Genomic DNA, 17,350 nt, shown 5'->3' with positions numbered 1-17,350 from the left:
AAGGCATAAAAACAAGAAAGTTGTTATTATATGAGACAGGGAGATGTTAAATATGAAAATAGGTGATCTTTGAAGATTGTTCTATAGGTCAAAGATGACAATAGAATTGTAAACACATTTTCACAGAGGGATTGATCCATTGGGAATAAAATTGATGGCTTTGGTCTTTCAAGATTTAATCAAAGGAATTATCTGCTCATCCATTGTTGGGCAAACAGTTTGACAATTTTAGTACACTGGAACTGTGAAGAAGTAGTGGTGAGATAAAGTTGGGTGCACATGTAATTTATCCTGCCATCTTAATAGGAAAACTGAAAAGTTACATAGAATATAAAGCACAATACAGGCCCTGCAGCCTACGATGCTGTGCTGGCCTTATAACCTACTCTAAGCTCAATCTAACCCTTCCCTCCAGCATAGATCTCAATTTTTCTATCATCCTTGTGCCTATCTAAGAGTTTTTCATATGTCCCTAATATACCTGCCTCTACCACCACCCACGACACAGTGTTCCACACACCCACCACTCTGTTTAAAAAAAAACTTATCTCTGACATCCGCTTTTCCTCCAGTTACCTTAAAATTATGCCCCCTTAGTTTAGCCGATTCTGCACTAGGAAAAATTCTCTGGCTATCCACTCAATCTATACCTATTATCACCCTGTACACCTCCATCAAGTCACTTCTTTGTTCAAAGGGAATAGCTCTAGCTTGCTCAGCCTATCCTCATAAACCATATGCTCCATAATCCAGGAGCATCCTGGCAAATCTCCTTTGCACCCACTCTAAAGTAGAATGAGGCAACCAGAACTGAACATTCTAAGTGTGGTCTGACCAGTGTTTTACAGAGTTACAAAATTACCTCCTGGCTCTTGAACTTAGTCCCCAATAAAGGCCCACATGCCAGATGTCTTCTTACCCACCTTAACAACAAGCACATCATCTTTGAGGGATCTATGGACGTGGACCTCAAGAGCCAGCTGTTCCTCGCACAATCCTCTCATTAACTCTGTATTCTGCCTTCAAATTTGACTTTCCAGAGTGAATCATCACACTTTTCCAGGTTGAATTCTCCTGCCACTTCTCAGCATAGCCCTGCATCTCGTCACTAACCCGCTGAAACCTATGACAACCTTTACACTGCCCACAACTCTACCAACCTCCATGTCATCTACAAAATCACTAACCCACTCTCAGGCAAGTCTTAATAAAACTTATAAAGGGTAGGGGTGCTAGAACCTCACTGATCACGGACCTCTAAAGAGAATACACTCCATCTACTACCACCCTCTGTCTTTCATGGGCCAGCTGATTTTGAATCCATGCAGCCAAATTTCTCTGGATCCCATGCCTCCTGACTTTTTGAATGAGCCTGTCATGGGGAACCTTATTAAACGCCTTACTAAAATCCACATACACCACATCCACTGTTCTACCTTCATTGTTTTGTCAATTCCTTGAATAATTCAATCAGATTCGTGAGGCATAACCTACCTCTCACAAAGCCATGCTAACTATCCCTAATCAGAGAATGCTTCTTCAAATCCTTGTAAATCTTGTCTCTAAGAAGCTTTTCCAATAATTTGTCCACCAATGAAGTAACACTCACTGGTCCATAACTCACAGGGTTTTCCTTACACCCTTTTTTGAGCAAGGGAATAACATTTGCCATCCTCTAATCATCTGGTACTACTCCCTGGCCAGAAGGACACAAATATCATTGCCAAAGGCACAGCAATCACTTCCCTTCCTTCCCGTAATAACATGTGGTATATCCTGTCTGGCCAAAGGGGACTTACCTTTCCTAATTTTTTTCAAGATTTCTACCACATCCTCTCTCTTAATGTTGACATTTAGCATACAGCCTGCTTTACACTATCCTCACAAGCATCAAGGTCCCATTCACTGTTGAATACTGAAGCAGAGAGTGCATAATGGACCTCCCTTTCCTTCTCCGACTCCAGGCACTGTTTCCACTTCTGCCCCTTACCTCAGTCATCTTCCAGTTCTTCACATATGTGTAGAGTGCCTTGGGGATTTTCCTTAATCCTACTCACCAAGTCCTTCTCATGCCCCCTTTTAGCTCTCCCAAGCCCATTTTTCAGCTCCTTCCTGGCTACATTGTACCCTCTGGAGGAGTCTGATTATTGTTTCATAAACTTTAAGTAGGTTTCTTTCCTCCTCTTGATTAGATGTTTCACATCTCCTGTCATCCATGGATTCTTCACTCTACCATCTTTACACTGGCTTAGTAGGACAAACCTATCCAGAACCCCATGCAAAATCTCTCTAAACAACCTTCACATTTCTGTTGTGCATTTCCCTGAGTGCATCCCTTCCCAATTTATGTTCCTAAGTTTAGTTCACTTTCATTTAGAGATATAGCATGGAATAGGCCCACTTGGCCCATTGAGCCACACTGCCCAGCAATCCCTGATATAGCCCTAACCTAATTATGGGACAAGTTACAATGACCAATTAATCTAAAAACTGGTATGTCCTTTGCACTGCGAGAGAAAACCACAGGACCCAGAGAAAACAACCCACACATTTCACAGGGAGGACATACAGACTCCTTACAGATGATGTCTAAATTGAACTCTGAACTCCAATGCCCCAAGCAGTAATAGTGTCATCTTAACCACTATGATACTGCGGAGCTCAGTTTCTGCACTATGCATCATAATTCCCCCTCCCCCAGTTAAATACTGGCCCTTACCATCTGCTCCAGGGGTCTGTTAAAGGTCTGGAAATTGTGGTCACTCTCTCCAAATTGCTCACCCACCAAGAGATCTGTCACCTGATCTGGTTAATCGACTAGTACCAGATCCAGTATGGGGTCTCCTCTAGTTGGCCTGTCTACATAGTGAGTCAGGAATCCTCCCTGGACACGCCTACCAAAATCTGCACTAACTAACGCCTTTTGCTGTAATAAGGTGCCAATCAATATCAGGGAAGTTGAAGTCACTCGTGACAACAACCTTGTTTTATTTTGCACCTTTCCAAAATCTGGCTCCCAATTTATTCCTCAGTTTCTCTGTTTCTATGAAGGGGGTTGTCTATGGAATACTCCCTTCCTGTTCATTTTGAAACATCTAAACTCTGCAACATCTAGCAGCCGTTGCTATCTTTGTGGCAGCCAAGTCTGACCCATGCTCTAATTTCATCACCCTTGTTCCTAATACTTGAGTTAAAATGGACACACTTCAACCCATCCCAGTTACTGAAATTTTTCCCTATCATCTGCTTATCTTTCCTCACAGTCTCTCTACATGTGGCTTCTACCTGTTCACCAAGTGTCCCATTCGCAGATCTATCACTCTGGTTCCCATTTTCCTCCTAAACTAGATTAAACCCTCCCCAACAACTCTAGCAAACTGTCTGTCAGGGACATTGGTCCCCTCAAGTTCCGATATACCCATCCTTTTTGTACAGGTCATTCATTACCCAGAAATTAATTAAGGATGTGAAAGAAACATTAGAAATGGAAGTCTTTCTTTTTATTGGAACATGTAAATTTAACATGAAAGTGAGTACTTATGGTCAAAACACCAACTCAAGAGTTGAAAATGCATATCTTTCATGTGAAAGAAAGATGCCTTATTAATGCCTGCAAGTGTTTTATATCAGAAAAGGCCAAATTTCCACTTCTAAATAATTGGACATTGTTGAAACTTATCTAAATAAGTAATAGCTAAATAGATACTGGAAAATTCCCTCAGGGTAATGAACAAGTTCCATTTTTACAAACATCTATAGGTCTGTTTTGTCCATAAGCCAGAAAATAAACAAAAGTCGCTCAATATTGTTACCTCACCTCTACAGAAGCATAATGAATAGCATTATAACTCGTTCATATGTAGGGGATGTCCATAAGTCAGGCATTTGTAACTTGGAGGTAGTATGTCGATCTTATTAAGTGGATACATTTTGATTTTTCAACAGCCATTTTATCCATCTTGCAACTTTATTTGTCTTGCCTTGGCATGCATCTTAGTAGGTACGTAGTTATAGAATCCTTATAAATTTTACCTGAGTAATGGTAATTCAATTGATAATACAAACAATGGATTTAGGATATTCTTAGATTGCAAAGTATTGTGCAGCAATTAAACCTTATTGTACTTCAGTGAATTTTCCTCAAAATATGTCAGATATATTCATTTAAGAGGTACCAGCCATATCTCAATCGCTCAGTAGTTTTACATAAGGTTCAAGAACAGCTACTTTCCTTCACCCATTCAGTCCTTGAAGCAACCAGCAAATGCCAAACCACTACAGTTTGGCAACAAAGTGATTACTTTGTTTACTTCACATTAAAATAGATTTTGATCTGATTGGCCTTTCTTGTAAAAAATAGAGCACACTTTACATTTATTTTATGTTTTTCTTGTGACTGCTGCTTATATGATGTTGTGTAATATATCTGTGTTGACTCTGCAAGTAAATTTCCCAATGCATGACCATAAACTCGATTTTAAATTTCATTCAAAGTCATTAGCCATTTTGATGTTTTAATCATTAAAAGAGATTTTCACTTGATTACAAACAGGTATCATAAACACTTGGAATTTTTTAACATTAACATTTCTGTATTCTGGTATTCAATCAGAATAAGACTTTGGCCAGTAGTTCTGATGCTCTATAAATTTAATCAGCAATTTATAAAATATATAAATATTTAACTGTATTCAGGCCTTCTGTCCCTTCTGAATTTCAATTCGTTAAATTAATCTTGACACCAGCTCTGCAAAAGATAATAAGGAGGATAACGTATTGGTAGCAATATGCAGTCAATAGTTTTCAGTCTGTGGCATGAAGACAGTTCACCCTTGCAGTCCAGTTAAACTCTATAAGCATAAATTGAAAATAGAAAATATTCAGTAGCTAAAAAGATTGTTGTATTTGAACACACTCCATGGATTTAATAGGATCCCATTCTAAGGGAATTAACACGCTGAAACATTGAGTCTAATATCAAGCTTGTAGGATTCTAATTACTGTTTGCTGTTCAATCAGATCTCTGAACCCTACAAGGTTTTGAATGTTACAGCACTGAGGATGTGTTGTTTTAGATTCTCTTACAGCAAAATTTCTCCCCATGACCAACAGAAGCTAGAAACCTAGAAAACCTACAGCAGAATCCAGCCGCTTTGGCCAATGATGCTGTGCCAAACATGTACTACTTTAGAAATTACCTAGGGTTATCCACAGCCCTCTATTTTTCTAAGTTCCATGTACCTATCCAGGAGTTCTTAAAAGGCCATACTGTATTCACCTCCACCACCATCACCGGCAGCCCATTCTGCGCACTCACCACTCTCTGTGTAATAGCGTTACCCTTGACATCTCCTCAGTACCTACTCCCAAGCACCTTAAAACTGTGCCCTCTCCTGTTAGCCATTTCAGCCCTGGGAAAAAGCCTCTATTTGATTTGACCACAGCATCTGCAGTGTACTTTGTGTTTACTCTGGCTATCCACACGATCAAAGCCTCGTCATCTTATACACCTCTATCAGGTCACCTCCCATCCTCCGCCACTCCAAGGAGAACGGAGTGCACGGGGAAGGTTTGGCGGTTTAACTTCGGAAATGCTGGATAAGTTATCGACATGAGTTTCTGGGTGGTCAAGAACCGACCGACGTCCCTGAGCAAACTGGACTGTCACAGGGAGCGGGCCCGTTAGCTCCATAAATCTAGTGCAGTGTGGCAATTTCCCTCATTTATTGGTATATGGGCCTTCACGTTCAGGAAAGAAGACCAGGATAATGTGTTTGCTTTGTGGGCTTTATGGGATAGAGAAGCTAAGAATTGAACATCAAACAATTACAACACCATCTAAAATGAAACTGGAAGTAATCTCAATAGCAAGCAAATTTCACCTTGAAATGAATGCAAGTGATGCTGGGAACAGTGACGGAGTGGTTATTCAAGAACCAATTAAAACAGTGGCACAGACTCAGCAACTTGAGACCAGTGCACAGAGAGACTTCAAAGTTGTAATACTAACAGAAGTTGAAAGACTAACAAAGAATGCCCAGCATGCATTGAGGAGGACAATGGAAAAGTACATGTTCACATGCAGATGTAGCTGTAGCTCAACATCAAAAGCTATTACTTCTATTCGTAGCCGATGTCTTGTGGTCCGTGGCCTCTGCACCTAGCATTGAGGAAACTTGTCATGTCCTAAGTGGAGTTTGCAATAAAGAAGGTTTTATACTTCCTCAGGAATTGGCTCGGAGCATTGCTGAAAAGTTTGATCGGAACCTGAGGAAAGCATTGCTTACGTGTGTGACCAATGATCCAACCTATATCCATTCCTTGATAGGTATCACTAAATTTGGTAAATTTTCTTTTCTAGAAGCTTGCTAGGCATAGTTTGGCAGCAATGTTTCCTACAACAGGACAAATTCAAGTAATTAACTAGTTGTACTTCAGCATTGTTTAAATGCAAATCTTTATATATTCTGCAACTTCTGGACTGAGTAAATGAATGCACATTACTTCCATTGCATTAGCTTGTATGAAAGCATCTCCAAACAATGAGTTTTCGGATAAACACCGCACATATTACGTGTCTTGTGTTAAGTTGCCGGTCGCTAATATTATTAATCATCTCTAATTTTCCAGCCCAAATACCTGAATCAAAAGAATGTGGAATACTGAGGCTGGTAGTTACATTTTAGTCAATCACTTTCACATTAAGCTACTCCAGCCAGAACTGGGATGACATCCAATAGATTTGACATCAAAATACTAAAATCCTTTCAAACCTCAAAATTAATCCCGGAGAGATGAACTCGTCTCAAAACTTTTTTTTCTCTGTGGTCCTTGCACATTCTATTTTATTAACCAGAGTTAAACTCGCGAAGTCCAGGTAGTAAATAAATTAGACACTGTGATCATTGTCCTTAAATCAATGCTAATAATGGGGTGAATCAGTTTCTTTATCCACGTGCAGTTGTGTGAAAATGGGTGTACGGGAAACTTGATACTTTATGCAATTCCTATCAATGCAGCAGCCAACATCCCCGGCACAGACACTGACACCAAAAATGGCGCTGAACTTGGGTAAAATCTGTTAGATTTATAATTAACCCACAGCATTCAAAGTAATTACAGTATATTAAAATATCCTGATTTATTTTCCAACCTTTGTCCAAAAGTCTTCGAAACGTTAGTTGTCCATACCGCACCGATTTTCCCGACTGACATTTTGATTTGTTGAAGTTAAACGCAGGGATGTGGTGATAGCTTTAATCTAAGGAATTGGAGCACAAACCTTACTTTGATTACATCAGCATGTCTATCTCGATTTCTTTTGATTATTATCATTTTCTCCTTATGAGCGTGGGGTCTAATTTGTGCAAGCAGGACTGATACTACATTTCGAAATTATTAAACGCCTATAGTTAAACCAACATGACGCACTTCGAAGTTTTGGGAATTATCACCCCCTTTTTCTGAAAGGATTGTGCCCCAGTAACTTGAAATCACCGTCAATTCCATAGAAGAAACAATGTCGTTATAATTTTTTTAAGAATAAACTCAGAGTAAGAATTGTACAGATAAGTTCATAAAATACAAATATTTAAACTGTACAGTAACGAGCAAGTTGTAACAAAAAAAATCAAATATTCGTGAGCTGGACAACTGAATTATGTTCTATCGATTTCGCTCGAACGCCCGGACAGTTTAAGCCTACTTCCATAGTAGTTGTCGGGGAATGGTCTAAAGTTTGTTATAGCTTTCAGCGGAAGGTCGGAGCCCGTCGACTTTTGTATAGCAAGACTGATGATTAAAGTAAGTGCTGGGACAATTGATCTGTCCGCTGCTGTTATAGTGTCGGAGTGATGTGAACTGTCCAGAAGAAATTATTCCAAAGGGGCCCATTGGCTCATTACTTACCGAGGAGGTAGGGATAGGGAAGCGGCCAGAGGTGTCATACGCTTGGCTATTGGCGAGACAACAAGCAGACTGATCCATTTGGAGATGTGAGTTGGACCTGGTGTAAGGGTAGGAATCGCCGCTAGAATTTCTGGGAAGCATGGGCCCGTTGCAGGTCTGAGGATGGTAGGAACTCATTCCAATATTGGTATAACTAGGACCCAACTCCGAAAGAAACGGACTGGCGGTGCGGTGGGCCAGCTCTGTCCCAGGACCGTGGTGCTCCGTCATGTTGCTGAGACTGTATATCCGTGGCTGGCTATTGCTGAAGGCGGAGGGTGAGGACGGATAATGGGCAGTAGGGTATGTCGGGAGGGCCGGGGAATAGTTGGAGCTGATACCCATGTTGGCATATAGCGGTCTTGAGTATGGTTTGCTTGCTTGTACCGGACTGAAGGCGTTCGATTCTTGTATGAAGGCAGAGTAAGTGGAGATATCCGACCTCTTGAATCTCTTGCGCCTTCGTAAGAAGCTGCCACTCTCGAACATGTCATCGGCAGCTGGGTCGAGTGTCCAATAGTTTCCCTTCCCAGGTCGTCCTGGCTCACGGGGAACCTTGACAAAACAGTCATTGAGGGTAAGGTTGTGCCTGATGGAGTTCTGCCATTTCTTGGAGTTTTCCCGGTAGAAGGGGAATCGTTCTGTGATGAACCTGTAGATTCCACCCAAGGTGAGCTTTCTGTCCAGGGAACTGGCGATCGCCATGGCGATAAGGGCGATGTAGCTGTAAGGAGGTTTGTCCCGCTGGGGAGGCCGCTTGCGCCTCCTTCCGTGCCGAATCTCTGCATGGCTTTGCGCCACCGGCTCCTTCTCCACCTTCACTTCCACCTGGTTCCTAGTCCACACACAGCACGACTCCTCGGAAGGTGGCCGCTGGCTCTCGGCAGTCATTCCTGCACCATGAAGGCAGTCGCATTGGCAGAGGGCAGGTTGAAGTGGGAAAGGAGAGGAATGTGCCTCGGAAACCTTCCCTCCTGACTCGAGCAGCAAGTCTCTGGTGACGTGCGCGCTTCTCGCAGGCACCAGGCAGTCACTCCCACTGCAGGACAGCGCTCCCTATTTAAATAGGCACATTTCCACACCAGCCGAATGAAGGAAGGAGCTATGAGGTTTACAGATTCAGACATTTAAACATTAATGATATATTAAAAATAATATTTCTGCAAGATATCCTCTACAGAGACACAAGAGAATGCAGAAGCTGGAATCAGACGCTACAATCTGCGGGAAGGTCTCAGTGGTTCGGGCAATATCTGTAAGGGGAATTAAATGTCAGTATTTCGGATCAAAACGTCGACAATTCCTAACCACCACACCCCACCCTCACCTATGCTGCTCGACCGGCTTCATTCCTCCAGCAGCATTATGTATTGCGTCTACAGTCTTATAACTGGCATCATCCAGTCAACTAGTTGGCTTCACGTTCTTGGCGTTTTCCGCTCGTTTAGTGGATATATTTTAAATTTAGGATTTCGAAACGCGCGTATCTATATGGAGGTCAATGAATTATTTCCTGAAAAACAGCTGATCTAGCAGGAAAGCAAACGTGTAATCAGCAAAATGACAATGCAACAATAGTTTGCCTATTAGTGATGTTGCTTGAAGATAAACATTACGCTCGTGCACTAGGCTTCAATGTAATGCCACCGAGTCTTAATATTGATCACTACCTTTATGTCTGTTGCAATGTATTTATGTGTAAATCTTCGATCAGGCGGAATGTCAGTCTACATTTATATATGAAGAGACAGACTGACAACGGTAAAAACCATTTGGTACGAAATGAACAGTTCCCTCCCTCTTCGAGTCGCCACCAGCCAGACGGTCATTCAGTCTCAGTAATTCTGTCTCTGTCTCAATAGTTCAAACTGATCTTCGAAAGGAAAACTGCGAATTATCGCTGTTGTTAGAACTTTTATGTTCAATTGCATATATTTTTAGAATAGTTAAAATAAATATCTTTAAATAAACGGGCAGATAGGGACAATTCTATTTGATTACAGGACAATTTAAATAATTAGAAATCAAAGTTCAGTTTATTGTCATATGATTTAAGTACATACAAGGGAAAGTCTGCAGATGCTGGAAACACACACAAAATGCTGAAAGAACTCAGTAGGCCAGACAGCATAAATGGGAAAAAGTACAGTCGATGTTTCGGGCCGAGTCCTGGGTTTCGGCCAGCCCGATGATAGCTGTGTGTTGAGTCGCTTTACAGAAATACAGCGCGGTTTAATTTTGAAATATTCTCCAGTGATTTAAAAAAAAATTCCGGGCAATAGCTTACTTAACCACATTTGCGGTTGTGAAACCTTAGGACAGTTTTCGTTAATGATAAGTCTTTACTGTCTTTTGTAACTCCCAGTGTAAGACCTTTCTCCTCCTGTACCTCAGTGATGTCAATGACGACTGAGAGCTTCACCTCGGAGTAAACAGAATATTGCGCACAGCAATATGCAAAGTCCCTCCATAATCTGTCTCCAAATGTAAGAAATTTCATTCGTAAAAATATACGCAGGAAGTAGAACGCATTTAGTTGTTTACTTTGTGCTTCAAACCAACATATTAACGCTGCCATCGAGCCAATAGGTATTGTTTGTGTTGCAACGACCATTCTGCTCACGTTTCCTCAATAAACGATGCACCCATAAAGACTGATCTACCTCCACTGTACACTCTGCATCACAGAGATTCAAGATGGGGCTCTGGAAATTCTGAAACACTTTCCACTATCAAAAGCCTCTCTCAATGAAGCCAAGAGATTGATAATGAAATTTGCTTCTGAAGATGAAAACCTCACTTTTGGGAACAATCTCATGGTCTACCAGCAGCAGTAATCTTTGTCCTCCTACATAATTCTGATATCTAGATTACCTGCAGCAGACTCTCAAGGCAATGGGAATACATCTCAGATGCTGCTCTCCCCCCCCCCCCCCAATTCACTGGAAAGGGCAAACAATCCAGTGTCAATATCCAACATCCAACATTGAGGCTCCCATTACACTCAGCTAAGTGTTGACAGGTCCAAACCCAGGCCCGCAGATTGTCCAGCCGAATACCTCTTAGAGGAAGATGATACCAGGTGGAGAGGACCGTATCAGGTGCACTATATGGACCGTTCCATTGCTTTGTAAACGTCGCCGTATTCATCACTACCATTGTAGACAATTGATTTTCCGAGCCACACACACAAAATGCTGGAGGAACTCTATAGGTCAGGCAGCATCTATGGGAAAGTGTACACAGTCGACATTTCGGGCCAAGATCCAGACCTCGGCCCGAAACGTCGACTGTTTACTCTTGTCCATAGATGCTGACTGACCCGCTGACTTGCTCCAGCATTTTGTGTGTTGCTTGAATTATTAGCATCTGCAGATTTTGTCGTCTTTGTGATTCCGGGGAGCAAGGAATTTCATTGCAGCCTGGTTTAATAACAACAAAATAAAGTAATCTGGATCTGAACACTTGGGAATTCCTAGCCCAAGACCACTCACAATGTAGAATGTGAAATTGAAAATTGAGGGCTGCCGCTTGACTTTTGTTTGGTCTATGTTGTCCCCTCATCGGCCCCGGTAGCCGCCTTGGAGCCCGAACGCTCGAGTGGAAACAAATCATCCTGAATCTGTAGAGAGAGACTGGCATGAAGACGATGGATACCGAATTCACGTTTTGATGTATTTGATTTTGGAATCAATTGGCTTTAAGATTTTTAAAGACAAAAGAAGATCAGTTTTGTTACATGCACATTGAAACATACGGTAAAATGCATCGTTTACACGCGAAGTGATCAGGAATCACACACGCGCGCGCGGAATCTACTGAACTTTGATCCTTGAGATATGCGTTTACAGAACTAGGTAATGTCCGAACTTTTGGATAACTAATACTGTTTAAAACTCGTATATAGTTGAAAATAATTCGTTTAAAATTAAGGGCATGCTTCGTGGATCAGTCTGTTTCTGAAGGCTCAGCCATAGGACGAACTCTCCGTTGAATATTCCCACAATGGAAAATCAACAAGAAACTGGAAATAAAGGAAAACGATTCCAGACCAATCGTCTATACACCGGATTGAAAATAGAAAGGACCGGCGGGCGACACCGAGGAAAAGAAATTTGCGCACCCAATGAACAATTCTGGGGAATAAAATGGGGATTAAATGGTGTGGACCATGATAATAAAGGACGCTCACATTTGTTCTGTCAACATAGTTCCAAAGTTTTCCCGGAAGAAGCCGTTGTTTGTTCAGCTGAAGACCCTTCCTTGCTTCTTTCGACCAACACCTTTTCACTCCGTCCTCTTCACCTGCAGACACTAATCTATGTAAATACACCTAATCCGCTCGATCTGCGTTTTCAGCAAAATTCAGTCAAAGAGACTTTTTTTTTGTCAAAGGAGATTAGAAAGCATCCTGCTCTCATTTTAAACTTTACACCAGGCTGTAACTTTCATTATCGTCGCTATGACAAGCTACTTGAATAGATTTGAAATAATGCCACATAATGCTAATAAATTATTTTAATACTGTTCATATAAACATGATATCCTAATCACAAAAAAAGGAAACCACTCATCAGAAAACGCATCAATTTGGCATGGTATTCTTACTTTAACCCAATAGTATAATTCAATAAACAAGTCAAAACTTTACCAGGAATGTGGTGAGGCGGCTCTGGTGAAAGTAGATAGGGTGATGAGAGCAATCCCACTGTTTAGGGAGCATTCACGGTTTTTACTAACTGGGGAGTTGGAAATGTCAAGAGATATCAGATGTAAAACTAGCCTTTACAAACGGCACAAAATAGAGCATAGAATACAATGTTGTTCAACTTGCCAGTTAGAAGGAGATGTTGTACGAGGGGCTAGGGGTTCGCCAGAAAGTCGACTCCTTTCCACAAAACCTTTTCTTTTGGAAGATCAGTGCTGAATGGGAGGTGGCGATGTAGGTGGAAAAGACCCGGGTCCCCAGAGTCCACGGGGTTTATGTGGGTCCGCCAGAGTCAGGTCTGTTGGGTACAAACAGCTTTTTTAAAGAACAGGTAACTTTCTCTGCTAAACATGTCCTACTCCAGAAATCGCAAGAACTTGAATTGACATTTTAAGCTCTTCGTTTTAAAATTGCACCACAATTTTTTTCCGACGTAAACAAAAGGTCTATGTTAAGTTACCATTTAACCATTTAAAATTCAGACTGCATTTTATTGAACATCAATTACTCTCTTTGCTGCATTGTTACACCAAGTCGTTCGAAGTACGGATTTTATATTATCAAAGATTATCAATGAATAAGGATCGCATTAAATATTTTTTTTGTGAAATTGAATTTTGAATCCGTTTTACCACGTTTGCTGATGAGTATGTTAAAATCAGCACAATCGAATTTACTCCACTTTAGTGGTATTATATCTAAAATCACGAGTCCTCCAAATATTTTAATTCCGACCTAACCATTTCCCATTTTCAACATCGTTTTCTAAGATTGCCCCATTGTTAACATCTCTTTTTAAAGTAGCCAATACGCAATACCAAGGAACGAAAAAATGTCTTTATTGGGAAGAAAACCGGGAAGAAAGAGAAAGCTCACTTCAGCAAACAACCTGCACTAAACGTTAGTTCAAATCGACATTGCTTTATAAAACTTATTATCAACAATGTTGGTTTCAAACTGGTTAGTGAAGTTATATTAATCCAAATACTATCCGGTATTATTCGGGTTTACTCTACACTGTAACTCCGCGAGGAATTTTATCTCTTTGGAGAGATTGGAAACCAGAAGCGATCCGATAGCCTTCTGAACACACATCATAAAAACAATTGTCTCTACGGAGGAGACCTGGAAACGTGCAAGCTCAGAGTACTTAGTGACACAGCAGATCATTGGTTCACGATTAGCCACAGGGCAAATCTTACTCCAAACGGTAAATCGATTCAAATCCGTTGGATGATTTTGGTACTGCGGTCAAATGTTTCTCCTTCAGCTCGTTGTGATCACCGCTTCTCTGCGAAACGCCAGATCTTATTTGACTTCAGGAAGTTACAGAAGAAACACTAATGCCAACTCAATTGATAGCATCCCTTCCAAATCACACTCAGGTTTATTATCACTGACGTAAGTCATCAAATTTGTTGTGTAGTTGCAGACATAAGAAAACCGTAATTTGCAAAACTAGATACTGTCGTGGAAATGACGAATAAGGAGATAGTTTTCATGGTTCATGGGTCATCAGAGGTCTGATGGCAGAGGGGAAGAAGCTGAGTGCGGATTTTTAGGCTCCCGTACCTTCTTGCCGATGATAGTTACGGGAAGAAGGCATATCCCGAAAGATGAGGGTCCTTAATGATGCACCCCCTGATGATGTCCTCAATGGCGGGAAGGGTTGAGCCCGTGATGGAGCTGGCTGATTCTGCAATAAAAATGATATTCCTGTTTCTCTGTTCTGCCGCATTTGTTCTCAGGGTGAGGTTTTCCATTCCAGCATATGTGAGATGCTGCCCTTCTCCAAAGAACTGGGGTTCCCTGGGGCTGCATCTCTACCGCATCTGCCCTCGCCCTATTTCCCCTCTAACACCAGGGACAGAGTTCTCCTTGCCCTTGGATATCACCTCACGACTCTCCGCATCCAGCACATTATTTCCCGTCGCTTCCGCTGTATCCAACGAGAGCCTGCCACAAAGCACATCTTTCCCTACCCAATCCCCTCCCTCTCCGCTTTCTGGAGGGATATCCCTCTACGCGACTCCCTTGTCCTTTCCCATGGATTTCCCTGCTGGCACTTGTCTCTGCAGCCATGTCAAGTGCTACCCCTGCCCCTACATCCCACCCCACCCCCACCACCATTCAGGGCCGCAGACTGTCCTTTCAGGTCTGGGTCATCTATGTACCCGGTGTCCCCGGTGCTGCCTTCTCGGCAATGGCGAGATCCGACATAGACCGGGACACCGCTTGGTCGAGTACCTTCACTCCGTCCGCAACAACAGGCGGGATTCCGGTGACAACATATTTTAATTCTATTTCCCATTCCTATCCCGACAACTTGGTCCATGGACTCCTCTGCGGTCGCAGTGAGGGCACTGTCAGGTTGGAGGAGTAATACCTCATATTCCGTCTGAGTAGCTTCCAATCTGATGGCAAGAATATCGATTTCTCAAACTTCCAGTAATTTCTTCCTCCTCCCTCTTCCCTCTTTTTCTATCCCCATTCTGGCTCCCATTCTCTTGCCCTTGCTATCCGTCTGGTTGTTCTCCTCCTTCCCTTTCTCTTATGATTGGCTCTCCTCTCCTATCAGATTCCTTCTTCTTCAGCCCTTTACCTCCTCCACCAATCACCTTCCAGTTTCTCACTTCATTAACCTTTCGCCCTCACCTTGTCTCACCTATCACCTGCCAGCTTCAATCCCCTCCCCCACCTTATTATTCTGGCTTCTGCCCCTTTCTTTCCAGACCTGATAAAGTGTCCCTCCATAGATGCTGCCCTACCGATTGAGTTCCTCCAGCATTCTGTGTGCGCACTTTTGGATTTCCACCATCTGCAGAATCTCATGATTCTGAATAGACAACCCTTTGCAGACTCCTGCAATCCATGCCTGGTGGAGATGCAACCAGTCAGAATGCTTGTCACCTCACATCTGCAGAAATTTGCAAGAGTTTTGGTGACATACCAAATTTCTTCAAACTCCAAATGATGCAGAGCCATTAGCATGCCTTCTTCAAGATTATATCAATGTATTGGGCCAAGGATAAACCCTCTGAGATGCTGATGTCCGGGAAAACGAAAGTGCTCTCTGAGCCCTTAGTGAGGATTGGTGTGCATTCTCCCAACTTCCCCTTCCTGAAGTCAACAATCAATTCCTTGATGTTGCTGGTGTTGAGTGTGAGACTATTATTGTGACATTATTCAAACAGCAGATCTACCTCACTCCTGTATGCCTCCTCATTGCCATATACAATATCTGCAGCAGCTCTTGATGTTATGAAGTCTTTCCTAAAAAGCATTTTCTTACAAACAATTAGTTTAACATTTAGAACAATAAACAAGATGCTGGAGGACCTCAGTAGGCCAGGCAGCAGCTGTGGAGGGAGACATTTAGAACATGTTCTCAAAATGAAATAATAATGTTTCTCTTCCTAGTGAATTCATATGTTTGGTTTTGAGTTCCTTTCAGATACAAATACTGCAAATAATGTATTTTACAGGTATACTTAAATATTACACAATAATATTTCATTCACAGGGTAGTGTTGTGGTTGATGGATGTCAAAAGTAATATTTACAAAAAACCTTGAGTATTTTGTAGGTCCTGCTGCACAAGGGTTAGGTACTTCAGTTTTGTGACCATATATCTGATGAACCAACATTTTATTTATCAGAAAATAGAGGAAGCCCCAAAATCAGATTTGAAACTGAAGAGCAATTGAACATTGTAGGGTGAAGAGAAGAAGGTTCCACAGTGTTGAGGTCTGGGAAGAACAATTCAATTTGAAAACTAATCTCATTCCTGTAGGGAGGATATAAAATATCTTGAATGTAGCCGAGCAGAAACATGAAAGGGACTATCAAAATCCATTGAACTGCAAACGGGACTAGTTGAAACTGGGATGAGGGGATTACAGAGAGAAGGAGAAGGTGATTGATTATCAAACAGCACAGTGACACAGCGAATACAGCTGCTGCCTCACAGTGTCAGAGATCTTCGTTCAATCCTGACTTTGGGTGTTCTCTCTGTGAACTTCCTGTGATTCGGAGGGTTCTGCGTGGATCCTCTGGTTTCCTCCCAAATTCCAAATCCTTGAAGGTTGGTGGGTTGTTTGGCCATTATAAATTGCCCCTAATGCAATTGAGTTGATTAGAACGTGGGGTGAAGAAAATTGGCATCAATATAGGATTAATGTAAATGATTGGCTAATGGTTGGCACTGATACTGTGGGCAAAGTGCCATTTTTTTGTGTTATTTCACTTTATGACATTATGTTACTATGACAGTAATTTATTTTTGTATGCTGTAGGATTGCATTGCATTTTATAGGCATATTGGTGAAGATCTTTTTCAAGATAAAGAGATCATATTACAATTCCAGGCAGATTTCCCACAGAAAACTTTAACAATGTATTTTCATAGCCAAATCAAACTGCAGGGAATTAATTACAAGTCCTCTAATCCTAAAACGCTCATATAAATGATCAAAATTTGTTGTTAATTTTTGTGGTGTACACTACAAATAGATCTCAACTACACTGTTAGGTTAGCAGCTTTTAATAACAGTTGTAAAATAAACATCTTACCAGCATTTCATAATAAATTGTCAAAAACTGGGAGGTAATAAACTCATTCTGCATTTAGTTAATGACCAAGATATAAGCTATTAACCAGACCCCCTGCTGCAATATTATTTTATGTTCACAGGG

General features: G+C 41.5%; 1 protein-coding gene and 1 pseudogene across 1 annotated transcript; one reads left to right on the top strand and one right to left on the bottom strand.

The window, feature by feature from the left end:
- The first annotated feature begins 5,251 nt into the window (after positions 1–5,251).
- On the top strand, positions 5,252–6,372 carry LOC132397470 (replication factor C subunit 3-like; annotated as a pseudogene).
- A 1,359-nt stretch (positions 6,373–7,731) lies between these two features.
- foxe1 (forkhead box E1) lies at positions 7,732–8,838 on the bottom strand. The gene has a single exon (XM_059973846.1). The coding sequence runs from the start codon at positions 8,836–8,838 to the stop codon at positions 7,732–7,734; it is 1,107 nt and encodes a 368-aa protein (XP_059829829.1).
- Positions 8,839–17,350: the final 8,512 nt, after the last annotated feature.

Source organism: Hypanus sabinus, chromosome 7 (assembly GCF_030144855.1).
Source record: "Hypanus sabinus isolate sHypSab1 chromosome 7, sHypSab1.hap1, whole genome shotgun sequence".
In the NCBI taxonomy this organism is placed as follows: Eukaryota; Metazoa; Chordata; class Chondrichthyes; order Myliobatiformes; family Dasyatidae; genus Hypanus; species Hypanus sabinus.
Note: the sequence above shows the minus strand (reverse complement) of the source record. Positions and strands in the feature narration are given on the sequence as shown.